The 21258-nt window shown below is 47.3% G+C and overlaps 1 protein-coding gene across 1 annotated transcript in view; it reads left to right on the top strand.

Annotated features, from left to right (window-relative positions):
• The window catches only part of madd (MAP-kinase activating death domain), a 170631-nt gene that overhangs the window by 23124 nt on the left and 126249 nt on the right, over positions 1-21258 (top strand). Inside the window, exons 5-7 of the mRNA XM_087996208.1 lie at positions 5305-5436; positions 6480-6593; positions 19607-19687. Of these exons, the coding sequence (XP_087852334.1) occupies positions 5305-5436; positions 6480-6593; positions 19607-19687 (327 nt within the window). The remainder of the gene's footprint in view (positions 1-5304; positions 5437-6479; positions 6594-19606; positions 19688-21258) is intronic.

Raw genomic sequence — 21258 nt, 5'->3', positions numbered from 1 at the left:
AATCACTTCACATTTATCCAGGTTGAACTCCATCTGCCAATTCTCAGTCCAGCTCTGCATCCTGTCAATGTCTTGTAGCCTCCAACAGTCCTCGACACTATCTACAACACCACTGACCTTTGTGTCATCGGCAAACTTACTAACCCACCCTTCCACTTCTTCATCCAAGTAATTTATTAAAAACTACAAAGAGCAGAGGCCCAAGAACAGATCCCGGTGGGACACCACTAGTCACTGACCTCCAGGCAGAATATTTTCCATCTACTACCACTCGCTGTCGTCTTTTGGCCAGCCAATTCTGTATCCAGACAGCCAAATCTCCCTATATCCCATATCTCCCAAGTGGTCCACAGCGTTTTCACTATCAACAAGGCTTCTCTCTCTAGTGAATACTGAAGCAAAAATCTCATTTAGGGCCTCCCCTACCTCTTCAGACTCCAGGCACAAGGTCCCTCCACTATCCCTGATCGGCCCTACCCTCTGATCATTCTCTTAATCGTCATGTATGCAGAACGCCTTTGGGTTTTCCCTAATCCTTCCCGCCAAGGCTTTTTTGTTTCCCCCCTGAGCTCTCCTCAATCCATTTTTGAGTTCTTTCCTAGCTACCCTGTAATCCTCTAAAGCTGTGCCAGATCCTTGCTTCCTCAGCCTTAAGTAAGCTTCCTTCTTCCACTTGATGAGAAGCTCCTCTTTCGTCATCCAAGGCTCCTCCACCTTAGCATTCCTTGCCTCTCTCAGTGGGACCAAGTTATCCAACACTCCCAACAAGTGCTTTTTAAACAGCCTCCACATTTCTGTTGTGAATATCCCATAAAACAATTGTTCTCCAAAGCTCCTGTCTAAAACAGTATAATTTCCCCTCCCCTAATTAAATACCTCACCATACTGTCTGCTGCTGTCCCTCTCCATGGCTATGGGAAAGGTGAGGCAGTTGTGGTCACTGTCACAGAAATGCTCTCCCACCAAGAGATCTGACACCTGGCCTGGCTCGTTGCCTAGCACCAAATCCAATATGGCCTCCCCCAATTGGCCTACCTACATATTGATTCAGGGATCTTTCCTGGTCACATCCGACACAATCGTCTCCATCCAGACTATCTGCACTAAGGAGGTTCCACAACAATAACTCTGTTACATCTGCACCTTTCCAAGATCTGCTGCTCAGTCTGTTCTTCTATCTCTCTGCTGCTATTGGGGGGGTCTGTAGAAAACCCCTAATAAAGGGACTGCTCCTTTCCTGTTACTGCCTTCCACTCAGTAGACAAAGCCTCCTCAACAATCTCCTTTTCTGAAGCTGTGATGCACTCTTTAATTAACAATGATACTCTCCCTCCTCTTTTAACCCCCTCCCTGTTATTTTTAAAAGATCTAAACCCTGGAACATTCAGCAACCATTCTTGCCCCTGTGAAATCCATGTCTCCATTATGGCCACAACATCATAGTTCCAAGTGCTGATCCATGCTCTAAATTCATCACTCTTATTCCTTGTATTGAAGCAGACACACTTTAACCCACCTCTTTGCCTTATCAACTGTGTACCTTTCCTGACAGACTCTCTGCATTCTATATCTGCTTGTTCAATACTACCTTCTCCTCTGATCTGTAACTTTGGTTCCCATCCCCCTGTCAAACTAGTTTAAACCCTCCCAAAGTGCTCTAGCAAATCTCCCGCCCAGGACATTGGTGCCCCTCCAGTTTAAGTGCAGCCTGTCTTAATGTACAGGTCCCACCTTCCCCAGAAGGTACCCCAATGGTCTACATATCTGAAGTCCTTCCTCCTGCACCAGCCCAGTAGCCACGTGTTTAGCTACACTCACTCCCTGTTCCTCACCTCGCTAGCATGTGGCAATAGTGATCCTGAGATTACTACTTTGCTTGTCCTGCTTTTTAGCTTCCAACCTAACCCCTAAAGTCACTTTTTAGATCCTCATCCCTTTTCCTAGCTATGTCACTGATGCCAATGTGCACCATGACTTCTGGCTGCTCACCCTCCCCCTTCAGAATCTTGTAGACTTGATCAGAGACTTCCTGCATCCTGGCATCTAGGATGCAACATACCTTCTGGGAGTCGCGTTCATGACCATAGAATCTCCGGTCTGTTTCTCTAACTATTGGGTCTCCTGCCACAAGCGCTTTTCTATTTTCTCCCCTTTCCTTCTGAGCCACAGAGCCAGGCTCAGTGCCAGAGACCTGGTACTATGGCTTTCCCTTCATAGGTTGCTCCCCCCAACAGTATCGAAAGTGGTATACTTGTTATTGAAGGGAACGGCCACAGGGGACCACTGCATCCTTTGCCTGCTCCCTTCTCATCCCCTGACTGTAACCTATCTACCTTATTCCTGTCCTGAGGTGAGGCTACCTCCCTGAAACTCCTCTCTATTACCCTCTCTGTTCCCGAATGATCTGAAGTTCATCCAGCTCCAGTTCCCTAACACGGTTTTCGAGAAGCTGGAGTTGGGTGCACTTCCCGCAGATGAAGTCAATGGGGACACTAATGATGACCCTTACCATTAAGTGTGTAAGTCCTGCTAAGATTTGCTTTCTTAAAATGCAGCATCTCGCATTTATCTGAATTAAACTCCATCTGCCACTCCTCAGCCTATTGACCCATCTGATAAAGATCCTGTTGTAATCTGAGGTAACCTTCTTCGCTGTCCACTACACCTCCAATTTTGGTGTCATCTGCAAACTTACTAACTATACTTCTTATGCTCACACCCAAATCATTTATGTAAATGATGAAAAGTAATGGACCCAGCACCGATCCTTGTGGCACTCCACTGGTCACAGGCCTCCAGCCTGAAAAACAACCCTCCACCACCACCCTCTGTCTTCTACCTTTGAGCCAGTTCTGTATCCAAATGGCTAGTTCTCCCTGTATTCTGTGAGATCTAACCTTGCTCACCAGCCTCCCATGGGGAACCTTGTTGAACGCCTTACTGAAGCCCATATAGATCGCATCTACTGCTCTGCCCTCATCAATCCTCTTTGTTACTTCAAAAAACTCAATCAAGGTCATGAGACATGATTTCCCACTCTCAAAGCCATGTTGACTCTCCCTAATCAGTCCTTGCCTTTCCAAATACATGTATGTCCTGTCCCTCAGGATTCCCTCCAACAACTTGCCCACCACCAAGGTCAGGCTCACTGATCTATAGTTTCCTGGCTTGTCCTCACCACCCTTCTTAAACAGTGGCACCACGTTAGCCAACCTCCAGTCTTCCGGCACCTCATCTGTGACTATCGATGGTACAAATATCTCAGCAAGAGGCCCAGCAATCACTTCCCTAGCTTCCCACAGAGTCCAAGCGTACACCTAATCAGGTCCTGGGGGATTTATCCACTTTTATGCATTTCAAGACATCCAGCACTTCCTCCTCTGTAATATGGACATTTTTCAAGTTATCACTAACTATTTCCCTACATTCTAAATCTTCGTGTCCTTTTCCACAGTAAATACTCGTTTAGTATCTCCCATTTTCTGAGGTATTTTAGGTATTTCAAGAGACTATTGATAAATCTAGTAACTCATTGAATTGGCGCACAGAATCTTTTTTTTGGTTAGAGCAGGAGGATGGATGGGAGACACTATCTAAATAGTGTTTTGGGTAAAGCAACTACCCAAATATATTGCCTCACTTGTCCCCTGTCTGTTCTTGCTCAGCTTGCACTATGGCCATTCACAAGAAAAGTTATTAAAGGATTAATTTACCTTCCCGGTAGCCCCGTTCCTCGCTTTCACCACCCCTGCTGCTGCAAAAATGGAGTCAAGTCCAGATCAGACCATAATCCAATACAGTCTCTCTCAGTCCAGCCCAGCAGTATCAAGATAGTCCACCCCAGCTGTGCCAATGCAATCCAGTCATAGTCACAGAGCTGTACAGCATAGCAGCATACTCTTTGGTTCAACACATCCATATCAACCAGGTATCCTAAAGAAATCTAGTCCTATTTGCCAGCATTTGGCTGATATCCCTCTAAATCCTTCCTATTCATGCCCATCCAGATGTCTTTTAAATGTTGTAATTGTATTAGCCAGCACCACTTCGTCTAGCAGCTCACTTCGTATACGCACCATCCCCTCTGTGTGAAAAAGGTTGCTCCTTAGGTCCCCTTTAAATCTTTCCCCTCACCTTCAACCTTCTAGTTTTGGACTCGCCCACCCAGTGGACAGTGGTCTATTCACCCTATCCATGCCTATCATGATTTTAAAAACCTCTATCCACAGTTCTCTGGCTTGTCATTCCAATATTTCATCCAGAAGGCAGCCTATTGGGCCTGTATGGAACCCCCCCCCACTTCCCCGCACCTTTTTGAATGTTCCCCTCTGCCCCCTCCTCCTCCCCATTCTGGGGTAGATTTACCCTCAATTAGCTGCACCCAGTTTATTTTGGCCAGATCCTGTTTTATTTTAGTAAAATCTGCCTTACTCCAATCCAAAATCCATTTTTGTGGAGCAACTTTTATGATTAGATTACCTACAGTGTGGAAACAGGCCCCTCGGCCCAACTATTCTACACTGACCCTCCGAAGAGTAACCCACCCAGACCCATTTCCCTCTGACTAATGCACCTAGCACTATGGGCAATTTAGCATGGCCATTGAAACTTTAACAAAAGGTTGTGGTCACAGTCACTAAAATGCTCCCACTGTCACCATGAACACCTGTCTGCTTTGATGGGAATTTGGTCCAGCATTTTGCTGCCCCTTGTAGGACCATCCACATGTTAATGCAAAAATGTATACATTTAAAGAAATCTGCCTCCTGTAAACCCTTTACACAATGACTTTCTCAATTAATGTGAAGGCAGTTGATATAATTATTATTTATATGCACCTTAGTGAATGTCTATATATCTGCTCCTCAATTGCCTGCTGACCGTTTGGGGCCTAGAATGTACTCCCAGTAAAATCATTGCCTCCTGAAGAAGGGCTCATGCCCGAAACGTCGATTCCCCTGCTCCTGGGATGCTGCCTGACCTGCTGCGCTTTTCCAGCAACACATTTTCAGCTCTGATCTCCAGCATCTGCAGTCCTCACTTTCTCCTTGCTATTCCCAAGTTCTACCCACAAAGTCGCATTTGAGTCTTCCAAGGTATCATTCCTCAGTGCAGTAACTGATTCCTGAGTCAATAATGTGACGTCACCTCCAGTTTTGCACCTCCCCTGTCCTGCCTGAAGATCCTGTACCTCAATGTTAACTTGCCCGTCTTGTCCGATCTTCGACCACGTTGTATATACACAAATGCATATTTATCCTTCATTCATCTACCTCACTTCAAATATTTTCTGCTTCCTTCCAGGTGGTGCTGCAGTCCCGAGACTACAATGCGCTATCCATGAGTGTAATGGCATTTGTCGCAATGATTTACCCACTGGAATATATGTTCCCGGTGATCCCCTTGCTTCCCACCTGCATGGCCTCGGCAGAACAGGTAGAGGGGGCAGTCGGAGCAAATCAGTAATCTGCATCAACTGAGGCATTGGACATGACAGGCACTCTAAGTCCCCTATTGTATGCTTCACACAGAGAGGTTACTGGGTCCTAAACAGATGGCAGCATAACTCGATAATGTTGTCCGGCATCAAATTGTAAAGATGGTGATCAGCAACTAATGCTATTGGGAGTCCTCTCTCTCACTCCTCCAGTCTTTAGAGGAGTGTAGTACATGTGCTGAAAAGCTGGGGCTGTTGATAAATTTCAGGACCTTCATGGGGCAGTTTTTATCTGTGTGTGTAGATGGGGGTGTGGTTTCTATCCTGTGTAAATTGATGGAGTGTGGTTTCTGTTGTGTGTATTGATGGGAGTGTAGTTGGTATCTATGTATATTAATAGGCTGTGGTTTGCATCTGTATATTTTGAGGGTGTAGTTTATATCTTGTGTGACCTGATTGGGGGTGGTGGTGTGCATCCTGTGTGTATTATCATAGAATCCCTACAGTGTAGAGCAGGCCATTCAGCCCATCAAGCCTGCACTGATGCTCTGAGGAGCATCCCACCCAAAACTGCCCCCATCCCTGTAACCCTGCCTTTCCCATGGTTAATCTGCCTAGCCAGCACCTCGCTGGACATTATGGCCAATTTAGCACGGCCAATCGACCTAACCTACACATGATTGGATTGTGGGAGGAAACCCATGCAGACGGGGGAGAATGTGCAAACTCGATACAGAGGTTGGAATCAAATTAGAGTCCCTGGCGATGTGAGGCAGCAGTGCTAACCACTGAGCCAATGTGCTGCCCATGTATTTTGATGGGGGTGCGGTTTATGTCTTATGTCTTGATGGGGGTGTGGTTTACATCCCATGTCTCTTGTTGGGAATGTGATCTGTATCCTGTTTGTTTTGGGCATGTACGCGTGTCTGCATGTGTGTATGGTTTATATCCTGTGTTTTGTTATGTGTGTGTGTGTGAGATCTATATCCTGTTTGTTTTGATCTTTGTCCACCATTGATATTTTTGTATTTTTGTCCTCTAGCTACTGCTTGCTCCGACCCCTTACATCATTGGCGTTCCAGCTAGCTTCCTCCTCTATAAGACAGATTTTAAGATGCCGGATGATGTCTGGTTGGTTGACCTGGATGCTAACAAGGTAAGAACTAGTGTGAACCTGCATGCTGATAACATTGTTTCAGCTCGCATATTTCCCTCTTCTACAGTTAGTCATTGAGATCTGCAGCACAGGCCTTTAGGCCCATCATATCCACATTGGTGAAAAATAATCACTTAGCTATTCACAATGCATTTTTCAGCATGTGGCCCTATCGCCTTACATGCCTTGGCATCACAAGTGCACATCTAAATACTACTAAAATGTTATGAGGGTTGCTCCTTCGACCATCCTCACAAGCAGTGAGTTCTAGATTCTCACCACCCTTTGGATGAAAAAAACCTTTCCTCACATCCCCTCTAAACTTTCTGCCCTTGCTTAAAATCTATGGCCCCTGGTCATTGATCCTGCTTCAAGGGGAAATGTTTCTTCCTGTCTCCATTATCTCTGCACCGCATTATTTTATAATCTCAATAATGCCCTCTTTGTCTCCTCCACTACAAGGAAAGCAACCCCAATCTATCCAATCTCTTCACTTTCCAGCCCAGGAAACATGTTGGCAAATCTCTTCAGCACCCTCTTCAGTGCTGTTACGTCCTCTGAACATGTGAATTCCAGAACTGTACACAATACTCGAACTGTGGCCTAACCAGCGTTTTATACAGTTCTGGCTGTCACGTTCTGCTTCCTGACACTCGGGCAATTGTGGATTCAATTTGCCAAATTTCATTGGATCCCTTGGGCTCTTGGCTTTGCTATCAGTCTCCCACGTTGGACCTTATCAAAAGCCTGGCTGCAGTTCAAGTAGACAACATTAAAAACATTGTCCTCATGTACATACTTGGTCATAAGGACAATCACAGAGGTATGAAGGAAGGGTTGTCTAAGGTGGGCTGGTGCAATAGTCTGTAGGTGAGCAGTGACAGGCATTTAAAATAATTCATAACACTCAGCAAAATTCTATTCAGGAGAAACCACCCATGGTTAACAAGAGGTGGTAAAGGAGAGTTTGAAATCAAATGCTGAGGCAAACAAGGTGGCAAAAACTAATGGTCGGCCAGAAGATTGGAAATCTTTTTAGGAGCAAGCAGCAGATGACAAAAAAGTTAATAAAAGGGAGAACATTGTTTATAAAAGTGAGTTGGAAAGATGTATAAAATCTAGCAGCAAGCATTTTTACAGGATATTAAAAAAAGGAATAGCTGAAATGACTATGGGGTTCATGGAAGACAGGACTGGGGATTTGGTAAGAGAAAGTAGGGAAATGGCAGATAATATAAACCAATATTTTGCACATTTGAAGATACTATAATCATCTCAGATATATCAGATAAGCAAGTGACAATTGGAGGAAACGGACCAGGAACCAGGCTGAAGCAAACCCCAGGAGCAGCGTCTCCCCCTCAAATGAGAGGGGGAGTTAAGAAACCATCAAGAGCTGGGACCCATTGGAATGGCCTGAGTGGTGTTGGCAGTGACCCCTGGCTCGTAGGCCCAATGCATGGACTCCTGGAATGGCAGCGAGGTGTCAGCCAAAGCAAAGGCAGAGGTGGGGGGGGGGGGGTACTCTGGCTGTGGTAGACACAGCATAGACTACTTCAGCAGCGTTGGTGCCTGGAGTGGAGGTTCCTGGTTGCAGTACTCTGAGAGTGGGGACCTTACAAAACTCATGGAACAGTGTTTGGGACCCCAGCTAATGACGATGAAATCTATTGAAGTGCTACTTTTTATCCTCTTGTGCTGGGCGGCACGGTGGTACTGGGCGGCACAGTGGCACAGTGGTTAGCACTGCTGCCTCACAGCGCCAGAGACCCGGGTTCAATTCCCGCCTCAGGCGACTGACTGTGTGGAGTTTGCACGTTCTCCCCGTGTCTGCGTGGGTTTCCTCCGGGTGCTCCGGTTTCCTCCCACCATCCAAAGATGTGCAGGGTCAGGTGAATTGGCCATGCTAAATTGCCCGTAGTGTTAGGTTAAAGGGGTAAATGTAGGGGTATGGGTGGGTTTCGCTTCGGCGGGTCGGTGTGGACTTGTTGGGCCGAAGGGCCTGTTTCCACACTGTAATCTAATCTAATCTAATCTAAAATGGAGCTGGATCCTGGCGGCAGAACACTTTTCATTGTATCTCTCCAGATACATGACAGTAAATCATTCATTCATTACAGTCTGTATCAGTTCAGTTCCAAGGGAAGACCACTGGACACAGAGTGTTGGTTCTGCTTCCTCTCCGCGGGTGCTGCCTGACCTGCTGGGCTTTTCCTGCAATTTCTGTTTTTTGTTTCTGAAGGCTGGCAAGTAGCCAGGACCTGAGGACCTTTATCTAACTGTTTTAAAGGAAGCATTTGCAGAGGTAGTGAAGACATCAGTCAAAATATTTTGGAATTCATTGGATCCTAGGAAGGTTCCACTGCATTGGAAATCCGTCAGTGTGACGCCACTGTTTAAGAAGGGAGGGAGACCAATGCAGGAAATGAGAAGCCTGTTAAGACTACCCTCTCTGTCTTTAGGAAAATGTTTCAATCCATAATAAAGGAAGAAGTAGGACAGTTACAAAGCCTTGTGCATTCAAACAGTAAATGATTTGTCTTTTTATGAAAGACAAATTAGTTAGATCTTTTTGAAGTTATGATGAGCAGAGTTGATAAAGAGGAATTGGTAGTTGTAATGTATTTGGATTTCCACAAGGCATTCAGTAAAGTGCAACATGGAAGTTGATCACAGAAGTTAGGAGCTGATGGTATTGGGGGTAATCGCACAGATTATGGATTGGTTAACACAAGCCAGAGCAGGACTAATGAATCTTCAGGTTGGAAAGACTTAAGTATGTAGTGACACAGCTAGAGTCTTAATTGTTTACTATCTATATTAATGACTTCATTGTTCCATCACCAAGGCAGTGTTATTGCTCTTGCTGTGTCCAGAGGACATCTCTTCTTGGGTACTATGCACAGTACAGTTCAAAGATGGAAATGTGTGTTGCTGGAAAAGCGCAGCAGGTCAGGCAGCATCTAGGGAACAGGAGAATCGACGTTTCGGGCATTAGCCCTTCTTCAGGAATGAGGAAAGTTTGTCCAGCAGGCTAAGATAAAAGATAGGGAGGAGGGACTTGGGGGAGGGGCGTCGGAAATGTGATAGGTGGAAAGAGGTCAAGGTGAGGGTGATAGGTCAGACTGGGGTGGGGGCGGAGAGGTCGGGAAGAAGATCTCAGGTTAGGAAGGCGGTGCTGAATTTGATGGATTTGACTGAGACAGGCTGGGGGGAGGGGAAATGAGGAAACTGGTGAAATCCGAGTTCATCCCTTGTGGTTGGAGGGTTCCTAGCCGGAAGATGAGGCGTTCTTCCTCCAACCGTCGTTTCGCTGTGGTCTGACGATGGAGGAGTCCAAAGACCTGCATATCCTTGGTGGAGTGGGAGGGGGAATTGAAATGTTGAGCTACAGGTCGGTTGGGTTGGTTGGTCCGGGTGTCCCAGAGGTGTTCTCTGAAACGCTCCGCAAGTAGGCGGCCTGTCTCCCCAATATAGAGGAGGCCACATCGGGTGCAAAGGATGCAATAGATGATATGTGTGGAGGTACAGGTGAATCTGTGGCGGATATGGAAGTTTCCTTTGGGGCCTTGGAGGGAGGTGAGGGGGGAGGTGTGGGCGCAAGTCTTGCACCTCCTGCGGTTGCAGGGGAAGGTGCCGGGAGTGGAGGTTGGGTTGGTGGGGGGTGTGGATCTGACGAGGGAGTCACGGAGGGAGTGGTCTTTACGGAATGCTGATAGGGGAGGGGAGGGAAATATATCCTTGGTGGTGGGGTCCGTTTGGAGGTGGCGGAAATGGCGGCGGATGATGCGCTGTACATGGAGGTTAGTGGGGTGGTAGGTGAGGCCCAGTGGGGTTCTGTCCTGGTGGCGGTTGGAGGGGCGGGGTTCAAGGGCGGAGGATCGGGAAGTGGAAGAGATGTGGTGGAGGGCATCGTCGACCACGTCGGGGGGAAATTGCGGTCCTTGAAGAAGGAGGCCATCTGGGATGTGCGTTTTTGGAACTGGTCCTCCTGGGAGCAGATGCGGCGGAGTCGAAGGAATTGGGAGAATGGGATGGCGTTTTTACAGGAGGCAGGATGGGAGGAGGTGTAGTCCAGGTAGCTGTGGGAGTCGGTTGGTTTGTAGTAGATGTCCGTGTTGATTCGGTCGCCTGAGATAGAAATCGAAAGGTCGAGGAAGGGGAGGGAGGAATCTGAGACTGTCCAGGTGAATTTGAGGTCGGGGTGGAAGGTGTTGGTGAAGTGGATGAACTGTTCAACCTCCTCGTAGGAGCACGAGGCGGCGCCGATACAGTCATCGATGTAGCGGAGGAAAAGGTGGGGGGTGGGACCAGTGTAGTTGCGGAAGATGGATTGTTCCACATATCCTACGAAGAGGCAGGCATAGCTGGGGCCCATGCGGGTGCCCATGGCTACTCCTTTTGTTTGGAGGAAGTGGGAGGATTGGAAAGAGAAGTTGTTCAGGGTGAGGACCAGTTCAGTCAGTCGAAGGAGGGTGTCTGTGGAAGGGTACTGGTCGGTACGGTGGGAAAGAAAGAAGCGGAGGGCTTTGAGTCCTTCGTGATGGGGGATGGAGGTGTACAGGGACTGGATGTCCATGGTGAAAATAAGGCTTTGGGGACCGGGGAAGCGAAAATCATGGAGCAGGTGGAGGGCATGGGTGGTGTCCCGAACGTAGCTGGGGAGTTCTTGGACTAAGGGGGACAGGACGGTGTCAAGGTATGCGGAGATGAGTTCGGTGGGGCAGGAGCAGGCGGAGACAATGGGTCGGCTGCGGCAGTCAGGTTTGTGGATTTTGGGCAGGAGGTAGAAGCGGGAGGTGCGGGGTTGTGGGACTATGAGGTTGGAGGCGGTGGATGGGAGAATCCCCGAGGTGATGAGGTTATGGACGGTCTGGGAGTTGATGGTTTGGTGGTGGGGGGTGGGGTCATGGTCAAGGGGGCAGTAGGAGGAGGTATCTGCGAGCTGGCGTTTGGCGTCAGCGGTGTAGAGGTCGGTGCGCCAAACTACTACCGCGCCTCCCTTGTCTGCTGGTTTGATAGTAAGGTTGGGGTTGCAACGGAGTGAGTGGAGGGCTGCGCGTTCCGAGGGTGAGAGGTTGGAGTGGGTGAGAGAGGTGGGGGAGTTCAGGTGGCGGTTAATATCGCGGCGGCAGTTGGCTATGCAGAGGTCGAGGGCAGGTAGGAGGCCAGCACGGGGTGTCCAGGTGGATGGGGTGTGTTGGAGGCGGGAGAAGGGGTCGTCAGAGGGTGGGCGGGAGTCTTGGTTAAAGAAGTAGGCGTGGAGGCGAAGGCGGCGGAAGAATTGTTCGATGTCACGCCGCGTGTTGAATTCATCAATCCGGGAGCGTAGGGGAATGAAAGTGAGGCCTCTGCTGAGGACTGATCTTTCATCCTCAGAGAGGGGTAGGTCTGGAGGGATGGTGAAAACACGGCTGGGCTGGGAGCTAGGACCTGGTGTGGGGCTGGAGCTGGGTGTGGGGGCGGGGTTAGGTCTGGGGGCGGGGACGGAGATCGGCGTGGGGGCGGGGTCGGGCGTGGTGATGGCGAAAGGCGAAGGGGCGGGGTTAGACGTGGTGACGGAGACAGTACAGTTCAAGTAAACAATTTCAGTTAATTATACGAAGTAACACAGCAAACTGTCAAAGCTAGGAGTAGTGATCCAAGAAATATACTGCAGAACAGTTGCCATCTGTAAAGAGAAAAGAGCATTGAAAATATCCCTGTGTAAAAACAACATATTGGACCAACACAGATCAGACGGCTCTGTAGAGAGATGAACAGAGTTAAGGGTTTGGCATGCTTGCCTTCATTGTTCAGTGCTTTGAGTGTAGGAGTTGGGACATCTTGTTGCATCTTTACAGGACGTTGGTGAGGCCACTTTTAGAATACTGTGTACAATTCTGGTCGTCCTCCTATAGGCAAGATGTTGTTAAACTTGAGAGAGTGCAGAAAAGATTTACAAGGATGTTGCCAGGACTGGAGGGTTTGAGTTATAGAAGCTGAGTAGGATGGGGCTTTTTATTCCCTGGAGCATCAGAGACTGAGGGGTGACCTTATAGAGGTTTGTAAAATCAGGATGGGCGTAGGTAAGGATTATAGCCAAAGTCTTTTCCCAGAGTAAGGGAGTCCAAAGCTGGCTGAAGGTGAGAGGGGAAAGATTTAAAAAGGACCTGAGGGGTAACCTTTTCAAGCAGAATGTGGTGTATGTATGGAAAGAGCTGCTGGAGGAAGTGGCGGCTAGTACAATTACAACTTTCAAAAGGCATCTGGAGGGTAAAAGAATAGGAAGGGTTTAGAGGGATATTGGTCAAATGCTGGTAAATGGGACTAAATCAGATTGGGATGCCTGGTTGAAGTGGACGAGTTGGACTGAAACTGAAAATGTGTTGCTGGAAAAGCGCAGCAGGTCAGGCAGCATCCAAGGAGCAGGAGAATTGACGTTTCGGGTATGAGCCCTTCTTCAGGAATGAGGAAAGTGTGCCAAGCAGGCTAAGATAAAAGATAGGGAGGAGGGACTGGGCTCATGCCCGAAACGTCGATTCTCCTGTTCCTTGGATGCTGCCTGACCTGCTGCGCTTTTCCAGCAACACATTTTCAGCTCTGATCTCCAGCATCTGCAGTCCTCACTTTCTCCGAGTTGGACTGAAGGGTCTGTTTCTGTGCTGTGTGACTCTAAGTTGCTCAAACATGACCTTCCCTTCAAAAAAAACCATGCTAACTGTTCTTGATTAATTGTTGCCTTTCCAAATGCTGATAAATTCTGTCCTTCGATTGCTTCCAATAATTTCCCCAATACTGATAGCTCATTGGCTATCCTCTGGCACTTCTGTGGCTAAAGAAGAATTGAAAATTTTTGCAAGTGCCCCTGCTGTTTCCTTCCTTGCTTCACTAAACTAATTGGAATATATTTAACCTGTCCCTGGAGACTTATCTACTTGAAGACTGCCAGATCACTCAAAACCTCTTCTTTGTGTATGCCAGTTTTTTAACTGTATAACAGACCTTCTCCTTGATTTCTGTACCGATATCATCCCTCTCATGAGTGAGCACTGACACAAAGTATGAATTTAGAACCTTACCTGATATCCTAGAGCTCCATTTGTAAATTACCATTGCGATCATTAATGACCCTAATCTTTCCATCGTTATCCCTTTGCCCTTAATGTATCTGTAAAACAAACAGAGGAGTGAGGTCATGCATTTTAACAGAAGGGATAGGAAGAGACAATAAACACTTAATGATACAATTGTTGATTGTGGGGACAGTGTGTCCTGGGAGTTTGTGTGTCATTGAAGGTGACAGGACGTTTTGGGGGAATAGTTGACAAAGCATGAAAATCCTTGGGCTGTACATTTAGAGGCATTGAGCACACAATCTGGGAGGCTTTCCTGAAGTTTTATAATGCTTTGGTAAGGCCCCAACTTAAGTAGAATGTCCAGTCGTGGTGACCACAACGTTAAGAAGGATATAGGGGTCTTTGAGAGAGTGCTGAAGTGATTTACTGGAATGGTTCCAGAGTCTGAGGATTTAGTTCTCAAGGTTGGGGTGTGTTGTTCTCCTTGGAACAAAGAAAATTGTGGAGAGATTTGATTGAGGTCTACAGGATTCACTAAGATAGGAGAGGAAAGCTGTTCGCTTCAGCTAATGATACAAGGTTGGGGCACGGCTTGCAGGTTCTGGGTCATGAGTTGGACCTCGTTGCCTGTGCTAGGGAGGGGCTGGAAGCAGGAATTGTCAACTATTTCAGCAGGACTTTGCACTGGCACTTCAGTGAAACAATCTAGCAGAATGTAGGGACTGAGCATGTCATGGAACTGACTGGATTACTCCATGAAAGAGTTTACACTCGATGGGTCAAATTGCTTCCTGTGCTGTAATGCCTGTGGATCTCCACCCATAGCCTTTGTCCCATTGAGTTTCCAGACCCCTGCACAGCGCATGCTGCCTGTGGGTATTTTTTTTTTTGGATGTTATGCTTCACCTTTGCAGCAGATGAGACTCGAACTGGGCCGCTGGACTCTGAGGTAAGGGCGCTACCACTGTGCCATGAACCCTACCTGAGTGAAGAGAACTGACCTGATAGGAGCCAGGATAGTCTTGTCCACAGCCCAGCGTTCGTGTTTCCGAGCTTGAGCTGCACTGATGTTATTGCAGCGCAATTGAGAGGTTGACAGCAATGTTTACAAGAGGTCTTGTCATCCTTCAGAGTTTGTAGGCTACAAGGAAGTGGGTATCTTCTTCTGAATTTGGATAAAGGTGCTGGTTCCTCTAGGCGGAAGATTGTGAAAACTGTAGTGAAAGAAACAAGTCCACAGAATCACGTGTTAGGGTCAAGGATGTTAGAGTAGTTTCAGAACCTCTTGATGTCTGATTCTATGTTTCTTGCCAGTTTGCTGTAATTCTAATTGCTCGCTTTTTTTGTCTAATGTTAACATTGTAATAGCGACGTGAGGGAAAGAAGTGATTCATAGAAGAATTTTAGAAATTGAAGGTTTTAGTGCAGAGCAAGTATTGGAGAAATTGCTGAAGAAACTCTGGCAGCATCTTTGGACAGACAAACGGTGTTAACATTTTTAGTTCAATGACCCTTCTTCAGAACTTATGGTAGCTAGTGAAAAATAGTAGTTATGCTGATAACAGGGTGGGTTGGTAAAGGAGTGAGTTGATAGGTGGTGATGGACCAGAGAGAGAGAGAGAAGTTAAGCAGTTACAAGGATGGTTGATAGCAAGCAAGGGGAGAAGAAAAGCTGATATCAGGGACACTGAGTGGGTGGAAACGTGCTGAAAGCAGTCCATTGTCACGACAGAGTCTGGAGTGTGAGGGATGGGTAAAGGACATGGAAGGTGGTGTTCAGACCCTAACGTTATTGAACTGGATATTGAGCCCTACAGGCTGCTGGGTCCCCAAGGAGCAAGTGAAATGCTGTTCTCCTAGCTTGCGATGCACCTCACTGGGTCACTGCAGCAGGCTTGAGATAAGGGTGGTGCTCTTGTTGTATGGTGTACTGATCTCGATATTGCGGAGGTTGAGCACCAGCTCTCAGATACATCTTCCTTTCTCCCTTTAAACTGTGACCTCATCATGGCCATTATGTTCACGCCCATCATTAATTGTAGCTGAGGGTCTTGCCTCCTCAGCCTCAAAGCTCACAGTGCCACAACAACCTTCCCCCCCCACCCTCACTCACACCACCTACTTCCTTCCCAAAATCCACACTTTACATCAGCTTCAGAATTTCCAGTTCATGGGCTCCAACCACCACCACCACCTCCACCTCACTGTTGGCACAATTCATTTACATGTCCTTCCACTATCAGAAGTGCCTGTCACCTTCCTCAACGAAGGATTCCCCGCCCCACTGTGACTGACACATTTCCTGTGCTTCTGCCCTCAACTCTTCTCTTTCCTCCCACAGCATTGTAGGGTCCCCCTTGTGCTCACTTAGCACCCCAGCATTTATCTGGATCCTAAGGGTCATAAGCTGCCATTTGCATTGCCTCCAGTGGGATGCCACCATCAGACACACATTTCCCTCCCCTCCCTTGTCAGCTTTCTGCAGTGACCATTCCCTTCAGGACAGCCTGGTCCACTTCTCCTCCACTCCCAACATGTCCCCAAATTCCCATGGCATCTTCCCCTGCAAGCACGGAAGGTGTAATGCCTGCCTATTTTACTTTCTCCCTCCTCACTATCCTAAACCTCAGACGCACCTTCAAGGTGAAGCTGTGATTTACATACACTTGATTCTGTGTAATCTACCATGTTTGTTGCTCACAGTGCACATTGGGGAGGCAGAATGCAGACTGGGTGACTGCTTTGCAGAACATCTATTTTCTGTCCGTAAAAATGACCCCAAGCTTGCAGTTGTCTGCCACTTCAACCATTGCGTTCCCTGCCAACGTATTTTTCTCGGGCTTGCTGCTGTGGTGCAGCGAAGCCTAATGCCAGCTGGGGGGACAGCATCTCGTTTTCCACTTGGGAACCCTGCAGCCTTCAATATAGTGTTCAATAATTTTACAATCTGAATATCATCTTCAAAGGCTTTTGCCCATCCCGACATCTCAAACCCTATCAGCACAGCCAACCCAATTTCACCAACTCATTGTCAACCATTATCAGCTTTTCTTCCTCCCTGGCTTACTACCAACAATCCCTTTGTCACAGTCATTGAGTCATACAGCACAGAAACAAGCCTTTGGCCCACCATGTCTATGCTGACCAACAAATGCCAACCTATACTAATCCCATTTATCTGCAGTTGATCCATAGCCTGCTCTGCCCTGGCATTTTAAGTAATCATCCAGTTGCTGCTTAAATGTTCCAAGAGTACTTGTCGCTACCATCCTTTCAGGCAGCACGTTCCATATTTCTACCACCCTCTAGTTGGAAATGAAAACTTCCTCAGAACACCTCGAAACTACTAATTCTCCATCTTACACTTATATCCCTTGGTATTAAACATGTCTGTCATGTGGAAAGAATTCTCACAATCTACCCTATCTATGTTGAAAATCACACAACACTAGGTTACAGTCCAACAGGTTTAATTGGAAGCACTAGCTTTCGGAGCGCTGCTCCTTCATCAGGTGTTTGTGGTTGTGACTCCACAGCCACCTGATGAAGGAGCAGCGCTCCGAAAGCGAGTGCTTCCAGTTAACTATCTAACCTGTTGGACTATCTAACCTGGTGTTGTGTGATTTTTAACTTTGAACACCTCAGTTCAACGCCGGCATCTCCAAATCATGTGTACCCTATCTATGCCCCTCATAATTTTGTATACCTCAATCTGCTCCAGGGAAAACAGACCCTGCCTATTTCGTCTATCCCCATAACTGAGACTTTCCATTCCAGGCAAAATCCTGGTAAATCTCTGCACCCTTTCCAGTGCAGTCACATCCTTTGATAGTGTGGTGACCAGACCTGTGGCCTAACCAATATTTTATAAAGTTGAAACAAGATTTCTTTGCTTCTGCATTCTCCACCCCCACTAATAAAGGCAAGCATCCTCTATGCCACCGCCTTCACTTTGTCTGCCTGTGCTGATACCTTCAAGTTCCCTTTGTTACTCAGTACTCCTCAGGGCCCTGCCATTCACTGTGTAAATCATAAGTCGTTAACATACATAGCAAACAGCAAGCATCCCAGCACTGATCCCTGTGATACATCAGAGGCTTCCAATCACAAAACAGCTCTCCACCATCACCCTTTGATTCATATTGGGGATCAGTTTGCCAACTTACCTTGGATCCCATGTGTTCTTACTTTTGGAGTAGCCTTTCATGTGGGACCTCGTCAAAGGTATCACTGAAGTCCACGTAAATCACATCAACTGCAGTGCCTTCATTAATATATTTAATCGCTTTTTCAAAAAAACTCAAATTGGTCTGAAAGGATCTCCCTCCAAAAATATCTTGCTGACTATCCCTGAACAATTTCTGGATTTCTAAGTGTTGATAAGTCCTGCCCCTCAGAATTTGTTCCAATTCCCCTACAATTGACGTCAGACTTACTGGTCTGTAATTACTTGGCCTATCCCTGCTGTCCTCCTTGAACTAAGGAACCACATGGTCCAGCAGCTAGACTTGACCTTTGCCCAGCCGGGTATTAACTATCTCTACCATGACCCGAGCAATCTCCTCCCTTGTCTCTCATAACAGCTGGTGTACATCTCATCAGGCCCTGGGGATTTATGCATCTTTATGCCCACTAGGACATCTAATACTTGTGCCTTGCTAATCTTAACATGTTCTAGAGCCTCACTGCCCTAATAGAAATCTCCAGTAACAATGTGTTTCTCCTTTGTGAATACAAGCGAGAAGTATTCATTTTAGATATAACTCCCATCCTCTGGGGTCGATGCACAGTTTGCCCCTTCGGTCTCTAATAAGTCCCACTCTTGTCCTGTTACTCTTAATAAACTGGAAGAATTCCTTGGGGTTTTCTTTAATCCTGTTTGCCAAAGATATTTCATGGTCTCTCTTTGCCCTCCAAACTTTATATCTGTTTGACTGGGCTGTATCGCCACCTATCTGTTCACTGTCTCCTCTTCTACTCTCCGCTCTTCCACCCCGCAGCCTGCCAACCTACCATCGATGCCACCTTTCCCTAACCACCACCTGAAGAAGTCGCTAGTCTCCCTTATCTTGTGTTATCTCTTGTGTCTCCACAGACGCCTCCAGACCTACTGAGTTTCTCCTCCGATTTCTGTTTTTGTTTCAGATCTTCAGCACCTGCAGCTCTTTGCTTTATTGAAATGTTGGATGGGAGAAAGTGAGGACTGCAGATGCTGGAGATCAGAGCTGAAAAATGTGTGGCTGGAAAAGCGCAGCAGGTCAGGCAGCATCCAAGGAGCAGGAGAATCGACGTTTTGGGCATAAGCCCTTCTTCAGGAATTCCTGAAGAAGGGCTTATGCCCGAAATGTTGATTCTCCTCCTTGGATGCTGCCTGACCTGAAACGTTGGACAGACTGGGTTAACCTTTATTGAAGTACAGGAGAAGTTTAATTAAAGCACAAACAGAAATTGCTGGAAAAACTGGCAGCATCTGTGGAGAGAAATCACAGTTAACGTTTCGGGTTGAGTGACCCTTCTTTCGGTTTTTATTTAAAGACTTAATCGAGCTTGAATAAAGCACATAAAATGCTTCTAAGAGTTGCAAGAACCAGAGGGCACAGATTTAAAACAGTTTGCAAAGGATAGACAAGAAAAATGTTTTGTCAATGCAATCAGAGTATGGAATGCACTGCCTGGAAGTGTAGTAGAGGGAGGTTCAATTGAGGGCTTTGGATGATCATTTAAATCCGAGTCATTTGCAGTGTTATTGGGGCTAGCTCACTGAGTTGAGGCAGACGTGATGGGCTGAATGGTCAATGTCTGTAATTCTGTGGTAGATCTCTGTGTTTCTGGTCAGTATACTACATTGCAGGAGAAATAACCATACGTATGAAGATCTGACCAATTCGTCTCTATGTGGCAGCTTTCACATTGTGATGTTTATCCTCTGCACTGATGTCTGGGTCTCTTTGGCAGGTGATTGCACCCACGAATGCGGAGGTCTTGCCGGTGATGCCTGAACCAGAAGCCAGCGAGCTGAAGAAGCACTTGAAGCAGGTAGGAGGAGCGTAGCAACAGCTACCTGGGGACATCCTTGCCCCAGTGTACTGGAAAGCATAGTCCCACCAAACTGTGGCAGTTCATCCTCCTGATTCATTCCTTTGTCCACAGCCTCTGAGGATGATCTCTCTCCGGCTAATGACTGCCAATGCTCCCCATTGTGCTGGTGCCCACACCCCTCTGCCACCTTCCCTCAGGGCACTCCATCCCCAGACAGGTGATGGGGGCACGTCTCCTGGGGCTGGCATTGTAGATCAGGCGGACATCCCTGTTCCCCTGAGCTGGAGCATCCCAGTTCCTTCCCAATAGCGGTGCTTTGGGGGAGGGAGTCTCCCTCCCATCCTCCCGCCACGATGGAGAGGGGGAGTGTCCGTTTTTTTTTACTCCCATGGGGCGTGTTCAGGGGATGGTAGGGAAATGTCTTCTCATAGGGTTTACCATCTTCACGTATGGAGGGGGATCTTGGGGGATATGAGAGAAGGTGTCAGCCCTTGGTTTTTTTGTTTGGGTTGGGGCAGGGAGATGATGGATATGGGGTGTGAGCTCCATAGTCTGGTAGAGGAGCAGAAACAGGGGTCACTGTGGGCTCCCCACACCCTTGCCCCATGCTTTCAGTTGCTGGTCAGTGGCAGAGTAAGAGTCTGCAGTGGCTAAAAGCTCTACCTCATGCTGTAAGCCTGAAGTGGATTGGAATGGACAGCCGACAGTGGGGTCCTCAGCATGAGAGAGGAAGCAGTGTAGGTCGCAAACTGTCAATTTATTCGGGCAAACTGTGATGAAACGGATCTGTGTGAGTCCACACCAGCCCCAGAGGGTTGAGCATGCACTCAGTCATGGAGTGCTACATCTGTCTGCACTGTGACGCAGTGGAGAATCACTCACTGTTGAGTCTTTTTTCCCTACCCCCCCTCCAACAATCTCTGCAATACTGTGCAATGCAATACAGTGGAGAATCACTTACTGTTGAGTCTTTGTCCCCCCCCCCGCCACTATTGCTTCACCGCTCTGTGACACAGTGAAGAGTTGGGCACTGTCGAGTCTGCAATAGTGTTTATAATTGTCGATAGCTTTAGGATTGTTGGATAATTGGATTAATAAATCCCAGTAGTTGAGGATGACCCAGTGAGGTGACCTTACCCTTTCACATTGTGCCAGGTTATCTTCCGTTCTCACGTATTGCATTCCAGGTTCTCGGAGTTCTCAGAGACTCCTGGCCGCCCCAAATCTGTGTTCCTGGCACTCGCTGAGAGCTGCTAGGCTGCCAGGAGGCTGGTGACTTGGTTAATCCATAGCTATAGACTGTGTTATTGTATGCTTTTCCTTTTGATCTTTTTATTTCCTGTGCACTGTGCCGTCTGCAGTATCTGAAGGTAAACTAGTTACTGATCTGGGGCAGAGCATGAAATCAGTGGATCCTGTTGGCACTAATGGGATTTGAGTACAATATTGAAAGAGCCATTTTCAGATGCTCTGTGGTGATTAGTTCTTGAAGGTGCTATCTGTTTCCATCCTGCTTCCTGTTATATACAGGTAGAGGGATGTCACCAATGCCACTCGCAGTCTAGTGA

The sequence above is a fragment of the Chiloscyllium plagiosum genome, unplaced genomic scaffold, assembly GCF_037043375.1.
Source record: "Chiloscyllium plagiosum isolate Xiang-an unplaced genomic scaffold, Cpla_swu_hap1 HiC_scaffold_18, whole genome shotgun sequence".
Taxonomy (NCBI): Eukaryota; Metazoa; Chordata; class Chondrichthyes; order Orectolobiformes; family Hemiscylliidae; genus Chiloscyllium; species Chiloscyllium plagiosum.
The sequence above is the reverse complement of the archived record's forward strand: the minus strand, read 5'-3'. Positions and strand labels throughout refer to the sequence as shown.